General features: G+C 46.5%; 1 protein-coding gene across 2 annotated transcripts in view; it reads right to left on the reverse strand.

The window, feature by feature from the left end:
* lamc1 (laminin, gamma 1) overlaps positions 1–20,654 on the reverse strand; it is a 233,683-nt gene that overhangs the window by 24,982 nt on the left and 188,047 nt on the right. For both annotated transcript variants that reach the window (XM_067990470.1, XM_067990468.1), the window contains 2 exons: positions 5,391–5,636; positions 4,514–4,667 (listed from right to left, as the gene is read on the reverse strand). In XM_067990470.1, the coding sequence (XP_067846571.1) occupies positions 4,514–4,667; positions 5,391–5,636 (400 nt within the window). The remainder of the gene's footprint in view (positions 1–4,513; positions 4,668–5,390; positions 5,637–20,654) is intronic.

Raw genomic sequence — 20,654 nt, forward strand, 5'->3', positions numbered from 1 at the left:
GATGGTAGAGGTCGCGGGTTTGGGAGGTGCTGTCAAAGAAGCCTTGGCGTGTTGCTGCAGTGCATCCTGTGGATGGTACACACTGCAGCCACGGTGCGCCAGTGGTGAAGGGAGTGAATGTTTAGGGTGGTGGATGGGGTGCCAATCAAGCGGGCTGCTTTATCTTGGATGGTGTCGAGCTTCTTGAGTGTTGTTGGAGCTGCACTCATCCAAGCAAGTGGAGAGTATTCCATCACGCTCCTGACTTGTGCCTTGTAGATGGTGGAAAGGCTTTGGGGAGTCAGGAGATGAGTCACTCGCCGCAGATTACTCAGCCTCTGACCCACTCTCGTAGCCACAGTATTTATATGGCTGGTCCAGTTAAGTTTCTGGTCAATGATGACCCCCAGGATGTTGATGGTGGGGGATTCGGCGATGGTAATGCCATTAAATGTCATGGGGAGGTGATTAGACTCTCTCTCGTTGGAGATGGTCATTGCCTGGCACTATTCTGGGGCGAATGTTACTTGCCACTTATGAGCCCAAGCCTGGATGTTGTCCAGGTCTTGCTGCATGCGGGCTCGGACTGCTTCATTTTTTGAGGGGTTGCGAATGGAACCTAACACTGTGCAATCATCAGCAAACATCCCCATTTCTGACCTTATGATGGAGGGAAGGTCATTGATGAAGCAGCTGGAGATGGTTGGGCCTAGGACACTGCCCTGAGGAACTCCTGCAGCAATGTCCTGGGGCTGAGATGATTGGCCTCCAACAACCACTACCATCTTCCTTTGTGCTAGATGTGACTCCAGCCACTGGAGAGTTTTCCCCCTGATTCCCATTGATTTCAATTTTACTGGGGCTCCTTGGTGCCACACTTGGTCAAATGCTGCCTTGATGTCAAGGGCAGTCACTCTCACCTCACCTCTGGAATTCAGCTCTTTTGTCCATTTTTGGACCAAGGCTGTAATGAGGTCTGGAGCTGAGTGGTCCTGGCGGAACCCAAACTGAGCATCGGTGAGCAGGTTATCGGTGAGTAAGTGCCGCTTGATAGCACTGTCGACGACACCTTCCATCACTTTGCTGATGATTGAGAGTAGACTGATGGGGCGGTAATTGGCCGGATTGGATTTGTCCTGCTTTTTGTGGACAGGACATACCTGGGCAATTTTCCACATTGTCGGGTAGATGCCAGTGTTGTAGCTGTACTGGAACAGCTTGGCTAGAGGTACAGTTAGTTCTGGAGCACAAGGCTTCAGCACTACAGCCGGGATGTTGTCGGGGCCCATAGCCTTTGCTGTATCCAGTGCACTCAGCCGTTTCTTGATATCACGTGGAGTGAATCGAATTGGCTGAACACTGGCTTCTGTGATGATGGGGATAGCGGGAGGAGGCCAAGATGGATCATCCACTCGGCACTTCTGGCTGAAGATGGTTGCAAACGCTTCAGCCTTGTCTTTTGCACTCACGTGCTGGACTCTGCCATCATTGAGGATGGGGATGTTTGCTGAGCCTCCTCCTCCTGTTAGTTGTTTAATTGTCCACCACCATTCACGACTGGATGTGGCAGGACTGCAGAGCTTTGATCTGATCCGTTGGTTGTGGAATCGCTTAGCTCTGTCTATCGCATGTTGCTTCCGCTGTTTAGCTCGCATGTAGTCCTGAGTTGTAGCTTCACCAGGTTGGCACCTCATTTTTAGGTACACCTGGTGCTGCTCCTGGCATGCTCTTCTACACTCCTCATTGAACCAGGGTTGATCCCCTGGCTTGCTGGTAATGGTAGAGTAAGGAATATGCCGGGCCATGAGGTAACAGATTGTGCTGGAATACAATTCTGCTGCTGCTGATGGCCCACAATGCCCAGTTTGTGGACAGTTTGATGCCGAGTTTTGAGCTGCTAGATCTGTTCTGAATCTATCCCATTTAGCACGGTGGTAGTGCCATACAACACGTTGGATGGTGTCCTCAGTGCGAAGACGGGACTTCATCTCCACGAGGACTGTGCGGTGGTCACTCCTACCAATACTGTCATGGACAGATGCATTTGCGACAGGTAGATTGGTGAGGACGAGGTCAAGTAAGTTTTTCCCTCGTGTTGGTTCGCTCACCACCTGCCGCAGGCCCAGTCTCGCAGCTATGTCCTTCAGGACTCGGCCAGCTCGGTCAGTACTGGTGCTACCGAGCCACTCTTGGTGATGGACATTGAACTCCCCCACCCAGAGTATGTTTTGTGCCCTTGCTACCCTCAGTGCTCCCTTCAAGTGGTGCTCAACATGGAGGAGGACTGATTCATCAGCTGAGGGAGGATGGTAGGTGGTAATCAGCAGGAGGTTTCCTTGCCCATGTTTTACCTAATGCCATGAGGTCCCTTAGAGGATGGGACCCGGAAATTAATGGTGGGAAACATGGAGATGGCAAAAATGCTGAACAAATATTTTGTTTCAGTCTTTACGGTAGAGGACACCAAGAATATCCCAACACTGGACAAACAGGGGGCTCTAGGGGAGGTGGAGCTAAACACGATTAAAATCACTAAGGAATTGGTACTCAGTAAATTAATGGGACTCAAGGTGGATAAATCCCCTGGACCTGATGGCTTACATCCTCGGGTCTTGAGGGAAGTGGCAGTAGGGATTGTGGATGCTTTGGTAATAATTTTCCAAAATTCTCTGGACTCAGCAAAGGTCCCGGCAGATTGGAAAACTGCTAATGTAACACCCTTATTTAAAAAGGGTAGTAGGCAGAAGGCTGGAAATTATTGACCAGTTAGCCTAACATCTGTGGTGGGTAAAATTTTGGAGTCTATTATTAAGGAGACAGTAACAGAACATTTGGATAAACATAATTTAATAGGACAAAGTCAGCATGGCTTTATGAAGGGGAAGTCATGTCTGACAAATTTGCTTGAGTTCTTTGAGGACATAACGTACAGGGTGGATAAAGGGGAACCAGTGGACGTAGTGTATTTAGACTTCCAGAAGGCATTCGACAAGGTGCCACATAAAAGATTATTGCTCAAGATAAAGAATCACTGGATTGGGGGTAATATTCTGGCATGGGTGGAGGATTCGTTATCTAACAGGAAGCAGAGAGTTGGGATAAATGGTTCATTCTCAGACTGGCAACCAGTAGCCAGTGGTGTTCCACACGGATCGGCGCTGGGTCCCCAACTCTTCACAATCTATATGAATGATTTGGAGGAGGGGACCAAGTGTAACAAATCAAAGTTTGCAGATGATACAAATATGGGAGGGAAAGTAGAGAGTGAGGAGGACATAAAAAACCTACAAGGGGATATAGACAGGCTGGGTGAGTGGGCGGAGATTTGGCAGATACAATACAATATTGGAAAATGTGAGGTTATGCACTTTGGCAGGAAAAATCAGAGAGCAAGTTATTATCTTAATGGCGAGAAACTGGAAAGTACTGCAGTACAAAGGGATCTGGGGGTCCTAGTGCAAGAAAATCAAAAAGTTAGTATGCAGGTGCAGCAGGTAATCAAGAAGGCCAACGGAATGTTGGCTTTTATTGCTCGGGGGATAGAATATAAAAACAGGGAGGTATTGCTGCAGCTATATAAGGTATTGGTGAGACCACACCTAGAATACTGCATACAGTTTTGGTCTCCATATTTAAGAAAAGACATACTTGCTTTCGAGGCAGTACAAAGAAGGTTCACTCGGTTAATCCCGGGGATGAGGGGGCGGACATATGAGGAGAGGTTGAGTAGATTGGGACTCTTCTCATTGGAGTTCAGAAGAATGAGAGGCGATCTTATTGAAACATATAAGATTGTGAAGGGGCTTGATCGGGTGGATGCGGTAAGGATGTTCCCAAGGATGGGTGAAACTAGAACTAGGGGGCATAATCTTAGAATAAGGGGCTGCTCTTTCAAAACTGAGATGAGGAGAAACTTCTTCACTCAGAGGGTAGTAGGTCTGTGGAATTTGCTGCCCCAGGAAGCTACATCATTAAATAAATTTAAAACAGAAATAGACAGTTTCATAGAAGTAAAGGGAATTAGGGGTTACGGGGAGCGGGCAGGAAATTGGACATGAATTTAGATTTGAGGTTAGGATCAGATCAGCCATGATCTTATTGAATGGCGGAGCAGGCTCGAGGGGCCGATTGGCCTACTCCTGCTCCTATTTCTTATGTTCTTATGTAAGTTAGAAAATCATTACACACAATTGCATTTTAGCCAAGAATGTGCTGCATTTTAGTTCAATCACTGTCAAATGGAAGACCATGCTGCTCCTCGGAGGTACTTCAGCACCGTGTGTTGACCATTCCTTCCACCACCATTGTTTTTAGGAATAGGATAATGCAAGGCCTCTGCTCAGTGCTTCCCGCAGCAACACGGGAAGGACTTTGACTATATCCTGCTACCCCATGCCACAGAGAATTGGTATTCTAACACAATATGCCACCAGCTATTAGTCACCAATGATCTCGATTATACTAGCACATAGAAGGCAGCTGCTAAGGACTCAGCTGAGGAGGACACAACTGCAAATTCCTCCGCTTGACTTACCTCTGACAGCCTTGGCCACTAAGGAGATTGTAGAAGCCCGGCTCACACTGACTACAGTCCCTGCCTACGACATGAATTAAGCACTCGCACAGACCGGTGACCTGGTTGCAGTTCCTTTGCTGATCCACAGTGCCATAAGGAGAACAATTACAAGCTGCAAGAGAAAATAAGCGCATTATACCCTTAGTTTGAAGAGGTCTTGGGGGTGGGGGGTGGTTAGGCTGGGCGGAGAAAAGCAAGGAATTTCATTTTTACATTTTCTCCTCATATTATTCTCTAGCAAAAAAATGCAGGCAAGGCACCTATCCCCGGGTGTCTCTCTTGCTGGGAGAGATTTGTATGGTTTCTGCTTAGAAATAGCCCGGCCAAACAAAAACAATGAAAGACATCAGGAAGGAGTTTTATCTCAGTCACACTTGTTGTGACATCGGTAAATCTCCCTGCCCCCAACAAAAATAAATATCAGGGAAACATTGTGTGACACTACAGTTTTTTGTTGGCTGGGTAATAGTTTTCTTTCAACCCAAGACAGTCTTGTCAGTCAATCATGAATTAGCACTGAAGGCAGTGGTGCAGAATGCCCAAGGTACCCAGCTGAAGTAGTGGTGGGGAGCTTATCAGAAGAATAGGGAAATTTAACCATACTTTTCTCCATCACAACAACAACTTGCATTTATATAGCACCTTTAACGTAGTAAAACGTCCCAATGCGCTTTACATCTGACTTCCTGAGATGGGGAAATTTAAAACTCATCAAGTTTCACTGAAGTTATTACTAATATACACGTCTTAATAAAAAATTTTTTAAAACTGCAAAATAACTGTTGTGGTTATTTTAGGAACATTTAATGGAGGTAAAGTCAAATGCGAGACTCACCATTGCATTTTTCTGACTGAATTGGGTTTAATGCATTTCCATAAAATCCATCTTTACATTTGTCGCAGTAGAATCCGTCAGTGTTGTAGATGCACTTTAGACACTCCCCTGTTATCCGATTACAATTCCCTACAGCATTTGGATCAATGTTGTCACTGCAGTGGCAAGATTTGCATGGTCTTACGGGCCCTTCTTCTCCTAATGGGTCACCATAGTACCCATCATCACACAGCTCACACCTTTTACCTGATCGAAGTGAAAGGAAATTTATTACAATAGATACACCAAGTTTATTAAAATAGACATTCCTGTGCTTCTGAGCAAAATTCTCCAAGTTACAATGCTGATGGATGACCAAACAAACAATTGTCCTGAAGTTTACACGAGGGACTAAAGTTGCAAAGGCTAATGGTATAATTGCACACTTACAATTAACATTCACTCGAGGCTGGGGTGCAAGAAATTACCAAACACAGTACTCAAGCTAGTGGTGCCCTACTTTTGGACTATAGCCAAATAACAAACCTATTTAGTCTAAAGGAAAACGGTTTAGACAGAATGCATTTATTTTTGGGGAGCAGTTAAGTAGGCTAAGTCATGGCATCAGTAGGTAACAACGCAAATATGAATTGTTTTCAGATTAGAAGTAAATTACAAAAGTGAATCATAGAATCTTACAACACAGAAGGCGGCCATTCAACCCATCGTGCCTGTGCCAGCTCTTTGGAAAAGCTGTCCAATTTAGTCCCAAAACTCAGCTTTTCCCCATAACCCTGAAAATTAGTCCTCTTCAAGTACATGTCCAATTGCCTTTTGAAAGTTCCTCTGGAATCTGCTTCCACCATCCTTTCAGGTCGTGTGTTCCAGATCTTTATAACCCTCTGTGCAAAAATTTCTCCTAATTTCCACACTAGTTCTTTTGTAAATTATTTTAAATCTATGACATCTGGTTACCAACCTACTTGCCAGAGGAAACAGTTTTTCTCTGCTTGCTCTATCAAAACCCTTCAATTTTGAATATCTTTATTAGGTCTCCCCTTAACCTTCTCTGCTCCAAGAAGAACAATCCCAGCTTCTCCAATCTCTCCACATAACTGAAGTCCCTCATCCCTGGTATCATTCTGGTAAACCTCCTCTGTACTCTCTCCAAGGCCTTGACATCCTTCCTAAAGTGCAGTACCCAGAATTGTACACAATACTGAAGCTGAAGCCTAACCAGTGATTTGCAAAGATCTACCATGACTTCCTTGTTTTTGTATTCAATGTCCCTATTTACAAAGCCAAGTATTCCATACGCTTTCTTAACCGCCATATCAACTTGCCCAGCTACCTTCAAAGATTTGTGAATATGCACCCCCAGGTCCCTCTGCTCTTGCACCCCCCTCAAAGTTGTACCATTTAGACTATGCTCCACATAGTTCCTCCCAAAGTGCATCACTTCACACTTATCCACATTAATAGTAAATGGGTTGTAAGAAGGGTGAGGCTGATTAGGGACCAAAAAGGAGATCTACGCATGGAGGCAGAGGGCGTGGCTGAGGTACTACATGAATACTTTGCATCAGTCTTTACCAAGGAAGAAGATGCTGCCAAAGTCACAGTAAGAGGAGGTAGTTGAGTTACTGGATGGGCTAAAAATTGATAAAGAGGAGGTACTAGAAAGGCTGGCTGTATTTAAAATAGATAAGTCACCCGGTCCAGATGGGATGCATCCTAGGTTGCTCAGGGAAGTAAGGGTGGAAATTGCAGAGGTGCTGGCCATAATTTTCCAATCCTCCTTAGATATGGGGGTGGTGCCAGAGGAATGGAGAATTGCAAATGTTACACCCTTGTTCAAAAAAGGGTGTAAGGATAAACCCAGCAACTACACACCAGTCAGTTTAACCTCGATGGTGGGGAAGCTTTTAGAAATGATAATCCAGGACAAAATTAAGAGTCACTTGGACAAGCGTGGATTAACAAAGGAAAGTCAGCACGGATTTGTTAAAGGCAAATCGTGTTTAACTAACTTAATTGAGTTTTTTGATGAGGTAACAGATAGGGTTGATGAGGGCAATGCAATTGATACTGTGTATATGGACTTTCAAAAGGCGTTTGATGAAGTGCCACACAATAGGCTTGTCAGAAAAATTGAAGCCCATGGAATAAAAGAGGCAGTGGCTGCATGGATACGAAATTGGCTAAGTGACAAGAAACAGAGAGTAGTGGTGAACAGTTGTTTTTCGGACTGGAGGGAGGTATACAGTGATGTTCCCTGGGGTCAGTACTAGGACCACTGCTTTTTTTGATATATATTAACAACTTAGACTTGAGCATACAGGGCACAATTTCAAAATTTGCAGATGACAGAAAACTTGGAAGTGTAGTATACAGTGAGGAGGATAGTAATAGACTTCAAGAGGGACATAGACAGGCTAGTGGAATGGCTGGACATATGGCAGATGAAATTTAACGCAGAGAAGTGCGAAGTGATATATTTTGGCAGGAAGAAGGAGGAGAGGCAACATAAACTAAAGGGTACAATTCTAAAGGGGGCAGGACAAGTTGAAGAGGCTGTTAAAAAAGCATATGGGATCCTAGGCTTTATTAATAGATGCATAAAGTACAAAAGCAAGGAAGTTATGCTAAACCTTTATAAAACACTGGTTAGGCCTCAACTGGAGTAACTGTTTTCAATTCTGGGCACCACACTTTAGGAAGGATATCAAGGCCTTGGAGAGGGTGCAGAAGAGATTTACTAGAATGGTACCATTGATGAGGGGCTTCAGTTACATGGATAGACTGGAGAAGCTGGGGTTGTTCTCCTTAGAGCAGAGAAGGTTGAGAGGAGATTTGATAGAAGTGTTCAAAATCATGAAGGGTTTAGATAAAGTAAATAAAGAGAAACTGTTCCCATTGGCAGAAGGGTTGAGAATGAGGGGACACAGATTTAAGATGACTGGCAAAAGAACCAATGCCAACCTATATAACACCTCTTTTCTATCTATTTTTATCCTATCCAATATCCCTACTTCCTCCTCCCACTACTGCAAAATTAACTTCATTTGTGAAGACACATGCAAAATACTCATTCTGTACCTCAGTAATGTCCTCTGTCTCCACAAGATGATTTCCTTTTTTGTCCTTAATCAACCCACCATTCCATTGACTATCCTTTCACTTTTTATATGTTTATAAAAAGGTTTTTAGGGTTCCCTTTTATGTTACCATCTAATCTTTTCCCATTCTCTCTGCCCTTCTTATATCGTTTCTTAATTTTCCCTGCACTCTCTGTATTCTGTCAGGTTTTCCACCGTATTCTGTGACTGACGTCATAAACCTTTTTCTGTTTTATTCTAACCTCTATTTCCTTTGTCATACAGGGAGCTCTAGCTTTAGATGCCCTATCTTTCCTCCTTATGGGAATATGCTTGGTTTGTACCCGAACTATCTCTGCCTTGAAGGCCTGCCATTGCTCATTTTCTGTTTTCCTGGCCAATCTTTGTTTCCAATAGATCAGTTTGCAAATCACTGAAATTGGCTCTCTTCCAGTTGGGTATTGTCACCGTTGATTTTTCTTTGTCCCTTTCCATAACTACTTCAAACCTAATTATATTATGATCACTATTACTCAGATGTTCTCCCACTGAAACACACTCCACTTGCCCTACTTCATTCCCCAGAATTATATCCAGCACTGCTTCCTTCCTTGTTGGGCTAGTAATATACTGATTAAGAAAGTTCTCCTGTACACATTGTAGGAATACTTCACCCTCCTTGCCCTTTACACTTTCTCCCCCAATCTAGATTAGGGTAATTGAAGTCCCCAATGATTACTGCTCTATTATTTTTACATTTCTCTGAAATTTGCCTACAGATTTTCTCCTACCTCCTTCTCACTATTTGGGGGTCTATAGTAAACACCCAATGTAACAGCTCCTTTTCTGTTCCTTAACTCTAACCAAATAGACTCAGTCTTTGAACCCGCTCCGAAGAACTGTAATATTATCCTTGATCAATGGTGCCATCCCCCCTTCTTTCTTGTTTCCTTCCCTATCCCTCCTGAATACATTGCAGCCAGAAATGAGTTTCCATTCCTGCCCATGTTTAAGCCAGGTCTCCGTTATGGTCATTATATCATAATTCCATATGGCAACTTATGCCTGCAGCTCATCAACTTTATTTATAACACTCCTCCCATTAACACATATGCATTCCAACACCATGCTAGTTGGCTTTACTTTTTTCCTCCATCTAATACGTGTTCTTTCTAGACTAATCTTTATTCGGTTGCTGTTTTCTACGCACCTTGTCTCTGCTGCAATGTCCTGGTTCCCCTCCACCTGCCAAATTAGTTTAAACCCTCCCCCACAGCACTAGTTAATTGCCCTGTGAGTACATTGGTCCCAGCCCTGTTCAAGTGAGACCCGTCCAGCATGTACAGGTCCCTCCTGCCCCAGGAATCTGAAACCCTCCCTCCTGCACCACTTCTCCAGCCACGCATTCACCTGCTTCTGTACTCACTGGCACGTGGCACAGGGAGTAATCCAGAGATGACCACCTTTGAGGTCCTGTTCTTCAATCTTTTTCCCAGCTCCTGAAACTCTGCCTGTAAGACCTCAACCCTTTTCCTACCTATGTCATCGGTTCCAACATTGTCCACGACCTGGCTGTTCCTCCTTCCCCTCGCAAAATGTCCTTCACCTGTTCAGTGATATCCTTTACCCTAGCACCAGGGAGGTAACACACCATCGGGACTCATGTCTGTGGCTGCAGAAATGTCTGTCTATCCCACTGACTATCGAATCCTCTATAACAATTGCATTTCTACACTTTCTTGTGCCCCTTGTACAGCAGAGTCTCCCATGGTGCTGTTTCCCCCAAGATGTCATCACTCTCACGAGCATTCAACACTGAATTTGAGTGTACCACAGTCCCAGGGGATTCCTACCACTCCCTGCCTGTTCCTCCTCGTCTGTCTGGTGGTCACCCACTCCTCCTCCTCCTGAGCTCTCTAACTGTGGGGTAGCCACCTCCTGAAACGTGCTATCCACAAAACTCTCAGCTTCCCATATGCAATGTAGTGACGCCAGCCGCCCAAGCACAGAAATTCTGAACTCTAGCAGTTGGTGGCACTTCCTGCATATGTGGTTTTCCAGGACACACAAAGTGTTCTGAAGTTCCCACATGGCACAGGATGTGTGTGCGACAGGCCCCAGCTGTACTGCCAGGTTAGCTAACAGTTATTTAAAACTGTTTGTTTAGCTTTAAGGTTGTTTAACTGTTCAGCTAACACTAAAACTCTAACCACTAAAAATACTAATCAACAAACTAAATACGTACTTGTAACTTACCCCCGCCACTCCTCGTGTTGAAACGTCACTTTTTGATTTTTCTGTCTGTTTCAGACGCACCGCCTCCGCTCTCAGCTGCTCCCTTATACTGGGCCTCTGAGGGGGTTCCCACACTTTCTCTGGGCTGCTCTCTCTGCTCCACTGGGGAGGGGACGTGGGGAGTGGATTCCCGCACACTCTCGTGTATAAATCCCCTCAGCCAAGGGGCTTTGTAATACTTGCAAACTTCTGTAACTGAGGTCAATGCTTATTTTTGCATTAAACAGAGTTTGAAAGTCGGCAGAATTCACTCATTTTGGAAGATAACAGCTTTTTCTGTGAAAGATCTGCAGGAGCTATTGTTCCAACTGGCCACTGAAATTAACCATCTCTGTCATCAACTATTAAAACTAGGTAGTCATGCCAGCATTGCAGTCAACCATTTTATTGTTTTAATCCAAGGAAGTAATGGCTTTTATTGCCAGCGAGAACAATAGCAAAACCTTGTGTCTCACAGGCAATGGTTCTTCAATCATATGTTGCATTTGATCCAAAAGCAGCTTAATATTTATTAATGAATTAAACAAAATAAAATAACTTAAACCAATCCAACCAAGTTTGTTGGATGCACGCAAAGAAAGTAGGGTGCGCTCCCCCGATAGCTCAACAACTTTATCCAGTCAATAGTTGAAAGGAAGCCTCCATGTCCAATCTGTACTTAGGTAGCTGATCTCACCTGGAACTCGAGTGTCACTACAGCTGGCTTTAGCATCCTTGGTCGAGGGAGGGGAAACACCAAGCATGCATCTCACTCCTGATCACTCTCCAGGCACCCACGCTGGGTGAGGACTGGGTCAGGCTCAGCTGAGATGCCTGCTCATGATCAAATGCCCTGCTGACTCTCATCGTCAACGCTCGCAGGTAAATAATGGCCACTTAAGGGAGTTGGGTGTTCATGAAACCACAACTCAGAGCAGAGACAACGGGCCCGATAAAGCAGAGGAAGGAGCGGAGCTTGGGGTGCGGGGGGGGGGGGGGGGGGGGGGAAGAGAAGGGGAAAAGGGAGGGTTAGCAGGCACGAAACAGGGAAGATCGTAGGTCACGTGGGAATGTCCAATTTCAACAGATACGTTATCATTTTACTTCCAGCTTTCGCGTCTCCAATGATCGTGAGCGGGCGTGATGTGCGCCCGCATGATGCGATTTCACCTTGACCGTTTAAAGATGGAATTTGGAGGAGTTGGGAGCATTTCTAGAGAGGAAAAAATTTAAACATGGAGTCTGGACGGTCAAAGGCTGCATCCCACTTCAAAGACGTATCACTTGATGCGCTGCTGGGTACAGTAAGGGCCAGGATGGAGATAATCTTCCCAAGCAACGGCAAGAAGAAACCTGCTGCTGTGACCGAGAAGGTGCGGTTCGAGGTGGCTGAGGAGGTCAGCAGCAGGAGTATTGTGCCCTGTACCTGGATCCAGTGCAGGAAGTGATTTAATGACCTAACCTGGTCAAGAAAGGTGAGCAGTTGCAGATTTACCTACATCCTGTAGTGGGACCCCCGCTCCCCCAGCTCTGTCTTGTCAAGCCTACTCCATCACATCACTCCTAACAGCCACTTAAGTTTCAACAGCACCCATTGTTACCTTTCTATGCACTTCCTCACTCCCCAGTTACCCATCCACCACTGCCACTCACCTCAATCCTTAAGTAATGTGATTCCACCTCAGTCAGCTTACCTGATCCTAGAAGGATATGCTGATAGGGTTAGGTGGAGTAGGGAGGGAGGCGGCTCGTATGGAGCATAAACAGTCATGGATCTGTTGGGCCGAATGGCCTGTTTCTGCGCTGTACATTCTATGTAAACACACGTCCTCAAGTGCATGCCAGTGGCACTCATGATGCATCTGCCTGGTAGTCAACCTCACCGAATGCACTGCATTCATCAAATGAACACATTCCTTACAGACACTCATAGGTCTGTCGTTCCCCCTTGCAGGAGAAGAGAGCACAAAATACAAGGGAGAGGAAGAGGACCGGAGGTGGTCCGCCACCAGTAGACATCTGCAGAGGAGGCAGCCATGGAAATAAGCGGCATATCAGCGTCCCTGACCATCGGAGTCGGAGAGACTCGGACTTCGTTGCTGCAGTGGTTGGAGTGATGCATTGCTGGCCCAAGAGAGACACAATAGCAAAAGGGGACATGGAAGTGGGAACTCTACTCAAAACCCTCCCACGTCTCACCTGTTGCCCCCGCCCCCCCCAACCAGAACTCGACATGCTGCCTCCTCTCCCAATGGCAGAGTCTGCCCCTGCACAGGTGGAGCAGTCTTTGACAGGGCCTTCACGGGCTCCAACACCCGAGGTCGTAGGCCGCGAGCATCTCAGAAGTCAGAGCAGGGATCAAAGCAACCTGCCTCTACCTCTGCTGAAGCCACAGGGGTTGCATCAAGTGGGAGCAGTAGGGAAAGGAAAAGAAAAGCATTGTAGTTCATTAAGGGTATGCACATGGGTGTTTATGAAAACGTTGTGTTATTACGTTTCATTTATTTATTCACATAAAATTTATTAATTTGCACCACTTTCTCGTGTTGCCCATTCTTGCTTGCTGAGTGGCTTCTCAGGTTTTCAGTTGTTTGGTGATGAATGTGAGGACATTAATTAACTGGGATCAACTGGTCCATGTGCAATGGGTGGATGGTTGCTTATAGGATTGCTTTGTGTCAGTGGGGGATAGGAGGAGGGGGATGTGATAGTTACTGTAATCTAGTCTGAGTGATTAACTGAACCTTCAAGCTATCAGGGCATCCCGAGCAGCAATGTGAGCGGCTGGTCTGGCGTTGCGTGCCCCATCTTCATCTTCCTCCTCCTCGCCATTGGAATCCTAATCAGATGATGAGTGCTAAGTGGCTTGTTTCCCCTCCACCTCTAGACCTCGTTGTTGCGCTATGCTGTGCAGAACGCAGGACACCACTATTACCCTAGAGACCCTCGCTGGCGAGTACTGAATGGTGCCTCCAGACCTGTCCTTGCCAATTGGTTGCTCAATGACACATCTGGTTGTTATATGGCTGGCATTGTAGCGCTCTTGGGGTGGGGTTCCTCAGAGGTGTCATCTGCCAGGTTTGAAAGGGGTATCCTTTGTCGCCTAGCAGCCACCCCTCAAGGCTGGTTCCAAGTAGGAAGAGGTCGGGGATGTCGGACTGGCACAGGATGAAAGCATCATGGCAGCAGACCTGCATGAACCTTTCCTTGTGGTTGCACACCAGCTGAACATCGATGGAATGATATCCCTTGCAGCTGACAAATGCTCCTAGTTGATCTGGTGGTCCTGATTGCCACGTGTGTGCAATTGATGGCACCAGGTACCTATGGGAAGCCAGCCAGTGACGCGAAGCCGAGTGCCCGCTCATTCTGGCTATTGTCAACACAGAGGAAGTTTGCAAACCTGCCCGACCTGACAATTAGTCAGTCACCTGCCATATGCCTTTATGTGCAGCCGACTGCGAGATCCTCGCTATGTCTCGGATAGCGCCCTGGAAGGAACCAGAGGCAAAAAAATTAAGAGCAGTGGTGACTTTCACAGCCGCTAGTAATACGCGGCCACCAGGTCCAGCAGGGAGCAGGTCGTCTTTTAGGATGCAAATGTCTGCAACCACCTGATGTGATCATCTCAGCTTTCGGAAGCACTGCTCTTCAGAGAGGTCAAGGAAGCTGAGCCTGTCTGTACACCCTATTACGTGGGTAGTGCCTCCTGTGATTGCCCCCTTCTCTGTTGCCCCCTCCACAGCGTGACCTTACTGCTGAGGCTGATTGGACTTCAGGTGAGGCAGACAATCAAAATCAGCCATGACGCTGCCTATCCTGACGTTCTCTGTGTGAACACCTCCAAACTGTACCAACAAGTCTCTCACAACAAGTACTTCCACCAAACTTTCCCAGAGGGAACAGAGAAAGCAGCTGTGAGCACTGAACCTTTACTCATATCGGGACACCTAACCTTTAACCATCCCCACGAAGTGTCACTCAATCTTGCCTCCGTTTTATCGCCGAGTTTCTGAGTCCCGGGAAACCCGTGCAGGAGGAGATAGTTTCAAATCGCTGCCAAAGTCTCCGTGAGTGAGCCTCATTAAATATTGTAATGAAGGACCCGCCACTCCAGACCTAATTACTCACACGGAGCCAAACCTGCTGCGAGTACGGTAGCACAGTGGTTATGTTACTGGACTAGTAATCCAGAGGCCTGGACTAAAATCCGGAGTCATGAGTTCAAATCCTGCCACGGCAGATGGTGAATTTAAATTCAATTAATTAAATTCAATTAAATAAAAATCTGGAATTAAAATACTAGTATCAGTAATGGTGGCCATGAAACTACTGGATTGTCGTAAAAACCCATCTGGTTCATTAATGTCCTGTAGGGAAGGAAACCTGCCGTCCTTACCCGGTCTGGCCGAGATGTGACTCCAGACCCACAGCAACGTGGTCGATTCTTAACTGCCCTCTGAACTGGCCTAGCAAGCCACTCAGTTGTAAAATCTCGCTTTAAAAAAAGTCATAAGAAGAATAAAACCGGACGGACCACTAGGTACCGGACACGACAACGGCAAACCAAGCCCAGTCGACCCTGCAAAGTCCTCCTCACTAACATCTGGGGATTTGTGCCAAAATTGGGAGAGCTGTCCCACAGACTAGTCAAGCAACAGCCTGACATAGCCATACTCACAGGATCATACCTTTCAGCCAACGTCCCAGACTCTTCCATCACCATCCCTGAGGATGTCCTGTCCCATCAGCAGGACAGAGGTGGCGGTACAGTGATTATACAGTCAGGAGGGAGTCGCCCTGGGAGTCCTCAACGTTGACCATGGACCTCATGGCATCAGGTCAAACATGGGCAAGGAAATCTCCTGCTGATTACCACCTACCGTCCTCCCTCAGCTGATGAATCAGTCCTCCTCCATGTTGAGCACCACTTGGAGGAAGCACTGAGGGTAGCAAGGGCACAAAATGTGCTCTGGGTGGGGGACTTCAATGTCCATCACCAAGAGTGGCTCAGTCGCACCACTGCTGGCCGAGTCCTGAAGGACATAGCTGCCAGACTGGGCCTGCGACAGGTGGTGAGCGAACCAACACGAGGGAAAAACTTTCTTGACCTCGTCCTCACCAATCTACCTCACCAATCTACAGTATTGGTAGGAGTGATCACCGCACAGTCCTCGTGGAGATGAAGTCCAGTCTTCGCACTGAGGACACCATCCAACGTGTTGTGTGGCACTACCACTGTGCTAAATGGGATAGATTCAAAACTGGGCATCCATGAGGCGCTGTGGGCCATCAGTAGCAGCAGAATTGTATTCTCATGGCCCGGCATAGTCCTCACTCTACCATTACCAACAAGCCAGGGGATCAACCCTGGTTCAATGAGGAGTGCAGAAGAGCATGCCAGGAGCAGCACCAGGCGTACCTAAAAATGAGGTGCCAACCTGGTGAAGCTACAACTCAGATGCTAAACAGTGGAAGCAACATGCTAGAGACAGAGCTAAGCGATTCCACAACCAACGGATCAGATCAAAGCTCTGCAGTCCTGCCACATCCAGTCATGAATGGTGGTGGACAATTAAACAACTAACAGGAGGAGGAGGCTCTGCAAACATCCCCATCCTCAATGATGGCGGAGTCCAGCACGTGAGTGCAAAAGACAAGGCTGAAGCGTTTGCAACCATTTTCAGCCAGAAGTGCCGAGTGGATGATCAATCTTGGCCTCCTCCCGCTATCCCCACCATCACAGAAGCCAGTGTTCAGCCAATTCGATTCACTCCACGTGATATCAAGAAACGGCTGAGTGCACTGGATACAGCAAAGGCTATGGGCCCCAACAACATCCCGGCTGTAGTGCTGAAGCCTTGTGCTCCAGAACTAACTGTACCTCTAGCCAAGCTGTTCCAGTACAGCTACAACACTGGCATCTACCCGACAATGTGGAAAATTGCCCAGGTATGTGCTGTCCACAAAAAGCAGGACAAATCCAATCCGGCCAATTACCGCCCCATCAGTCTACTCTCGATCATCAGCAAAGTGATGGAAGGTGTCATCGACAGTGCTATCAAGCGGCACTTACTCACCAATAACCTGCTCACCGATGCTCAGTTTGGGTTCAGTCAGGACCACTCTGCTGCAGACCTCATTACAGCCTTGGTCCAAACATGGACAAAAGAACTGAATTCCAGAGGTGAGGTGAGAGTGACTGCCCTTGACATCAAGGCAGCATTTGACCGAGTGTGGCACCAAGGAGCCCCAGTAAAATTGAAGTCAACGGGAATCAGGGGGAAAACTCTCCAGTGGCTGGAGTCACATCTAGCACAAAGGAAGATGGTAGTGGTTGTTGGAGGCCAATCATCTCAGCCCCAGGGCATTGATGCAGGAGTTCCTCAGGGCAGTGTCCTAGGCCCAACCATCTTCAGCTGCTTCATCAATGATCTTCCCTCCATCATAAGGTCAGAAATGGGGATGTTTGCTGATGATTGCAGTGTTCAGTTTCATTCGCAACCCCTCAAATAATGAAGCAGTCCAAGCCCACATGCAGCAAGACCTGGACAACATCCAGGCTTGGGCTCATAAGTGGCAAGTAACATTCGCACCAGACCAGTGCCAGGCAATGACCATCTCCAACAAGAGAGAGTCAAACCACCCCCCCTTGACATTCAACGGCATTACCATCGCCGAATCCCCTACCATCAACATCCTGGGGGTCACCACTGACCAGAAATTTAACTGGACCAGACATATAAATACTGTGGCTACGAGAGCAGGTAAGAGGCTGGGTATTCTGCAGCGAGTGACTCACCTCCTGACTCCCCAAAGCCTTTCCACAATCTACAAGGCACAAGTCAGGAGTGTGATGGAATACTCTCCACTTGCTTGGATAAGTGCAGCTCCAACAACACTCAAGAAGGTCGACACCATCCAAGATAAAGCAGCCCGCTTGATTGGCACCCCATCCACCACCCTAAACATTCACTCCCTTCACCACCGGTGCACAGTGGCTTCAGTGTGTACCATCCACAGGATGCACTGCAGCAACTCGCCAAGGCTTCTTCGACAGCACCTCCCAAACCCGCGACGTCTACCACAGAGAAGGACAAGAGCAGCAGGCATATGGGAACAGCACCACCTGCACGTTCCCCTCCAAGTCACACACCATCCCGACTTGGAAATATATCGCCTTTCCTTCATCGTCGCTGGGTCAAAATCCTGGAACTCCCTTCCTAACAGCACTGTGGGAGAACCGTCACCACACGGACTGCAGCGGTTCAAGAAGGCGGCTCACCACCACCTTCTCAAGGGCAATTAGGGATGGGCAATAAATGCCAGCCTTGCCAGCGATGCCCACATCCCATGAACGAATAAAAAAAAACGGAAGTAGGCGCTTTCGTGGCGGGTTGGGGGTCAGGTTTCACACTTTTAAACAATTTAATCCTGACCCCCTGCCGCTTGTCATGCAGGAGTTAAAATTACTCCCAATGCCTCTGGGGAAAGTGGGGATAGAAAAGAAAACTCGGAGCAAGCAAGTGGTTTTCATATTCAGCAAGAAACTCAATACGAATTCCAGAAAGTAAATCAAACATGTACGCCATGTAGTAAACAATGAGGAGGATAGTAACAGACTTCAGGAGGACAGAGACTGACTGGCGAAATGGTCAGACAAATGGCAGATGAAATTTAATGCAGAGAAGTGTGAAGTTATGCATTTTGGTAGGAAGAATGAGGGGAGGCAATATAAACTATATGGTACAATTTTAAAGGGGATGCAGGAAAAGAGAGACCCTGGAGTACACATACACAAATCTTTGAAGGAGGCAGGACAAGTTGAGGAGGCTGCTGAAAAAGCATATGTGATCCTGGGCTTTATTAATACAGGCATAGAGTACAAAAGCAAGGAGTTTATGCTAAACCTTTATAAAACACTGGTAAGGCCTCAGTTGTAGTATTATGTTCAACTCTGGGCATCACACTTTAGGAAGGATGTCAAGGCTTTGAGAGGGTGCAGAAGAGATTTACTCGAATGGTTCCAGGGATGAGGGACTTCAGTTATAGAATCATAGAATGGTTATAGCACAGGAGGCCACCATTTGGACCATCAAGCCCGTGCCTGCTCTCTGCACGAGCAATCCAGCTAGTCCTGCTCCTCTGCCCTTTCCCCTTAACCCTGCATATTTTTTTCCTTCAAGTACTTATCCAATTCCCTTTTGAAAGCCACGATTGAATCTGCCTCCACCACCCTTTCAGGCAGTGCATTCCAGATCATAACCACTCGCTGCATAAAAAAGTTTTTCCTCATGTTTTTGGTTCTTTTGCCAATCACCTTAAATCTGTATCCTCTGGTTCTTGACCCTTCCGCCATTGGCAAAAGAACCAAAAACAACTCTGTCTGGACCCCTCATGATTTTGAACACATCTATCAAATCTCCGCTCAATCTTCTCTGCTCTAAGAACGACCCCAGCTTCTCCAATCTATCCACGTAACTGAAGACCCTCATCTCTGGAACCATTCTAGTAAATCTTTTCTGCGCCCTCGCTAAGGCCTTCACATCTTTCCTAAAGTGTGGTGCTCAGAATTGGACACAATGCTCCAGTTGTGGCCGAACTAGTGTTTTATAAAGGTTCATCATAACTTCCTTACTTTTGTACTCTATGCTTCTATTTATAATGCCCAGGATCCCGTATGCTTTTCTAACCGCTTTCTAAACCTGCCCTGTCACCTTCAGCGATTTGTGCCGATATACCCCCGGTCTCTCTGTTCCTGCACCCCCTTCAGAATTGTACCCTTTAGTTTATATTGCCTCTCCTCGTTCTTCCTACTGAAACGTATCACTTTGCATTTCTCTGCATTAAATTTCATCTGCCATGCGTCCGCCCATTCCACCAGACTGTCTATGTCGTCTTGAAGTCCATCACTATCCTCCCCACTGTTCTCTACACTTCCAAGTTTTGTGTCATCTGCAAATTTTGAAATTGTGCCCTGTACACCCAAGTCCAAGTCATTAATATATATCAAGAAAAGCAGTGGTCCTAGCACTGACCCCTGGGGAACACGACTGTATACCTCCGTCCAATCTGGAAAAACCACCTTTCACCACTATTCTCTGTTTCCTGTCAATTTTGTAACCATGCTGCCATTGCCCCTTTTATTCTATGAACGTTAATTTTGCTGACAAGCCTATTATGTGGCACTTCATCAAACGCCTTTTGGTGGTCCATATACACATCAACCGCATTGCCCTCATCAACCCTCTCTGTTACCCCATCAAAAATCCCAATCAGGTTAGTTAAACACGATTTACCTGTAACAAATCTTTGCTGACTTTCCTTAATTAATCCACACTTGTCCCAGTGACTGTTAATTTTGTCCCGGATTATCGTTTCTAAAAGTTTCCCCACCACCGGGGTTAAACTGACTGGCCTGTATTGCCAGATTTATCCTTACACCCTTTTTTGAACAAGGGTGTAACATTTGCAATTCTCCAGTCCTCTGGCACCACCCCCGTATCTAAGGATGTTTGGAAGATTATGGCCAACACTTCTACCCTTACTTCCCTTGGCAACCTAGGATGCATCAAATCTGGACCGGGTGACTTATCTACTTAAGCACAGCCAGCCTTTCTAGTACCTCCTCTATCAATTTTTAGCCCATCCAGTATCTCAACTACCTCCTCTTTTACTGTGACTTTGGCAGCATCTTCTTCCTTAATAAAGATAGATGCAAAGTACTCACTTAGTCCCTCTGCCTCCATGCATAAGTCTCCTTTTTGGTCCCTAATTGGCCCCACCTCTCCTCTTACTGTCTGTTTACTATTTATATGCCTATTGAAGATGTTTTGATTCCCTTTTATGTTAGTTGCCAATCTATTCTCATACTCTCTCTTTGCCCCTCTTATTTCCTTTTTCACTTCCCCTC

The sequence above is a fragment of the Heptranchias perlo genome, chromosome 9 (genome assembly GCF_035084215.1).
Source record: "Heptranchias perlo isolate sHepPer1 chromosome 9, sHepPer1.hap1, whole genome shotgun sequence".
In the NCBI taxonomy this organism is placed as follows: domain Eukaryota; kingdom Metazoa; phylum Chordata; class Chondrichthyes; order Hexanchiformes; family Hexanchidae; genus Heptranchias; species Heptranchias perlo.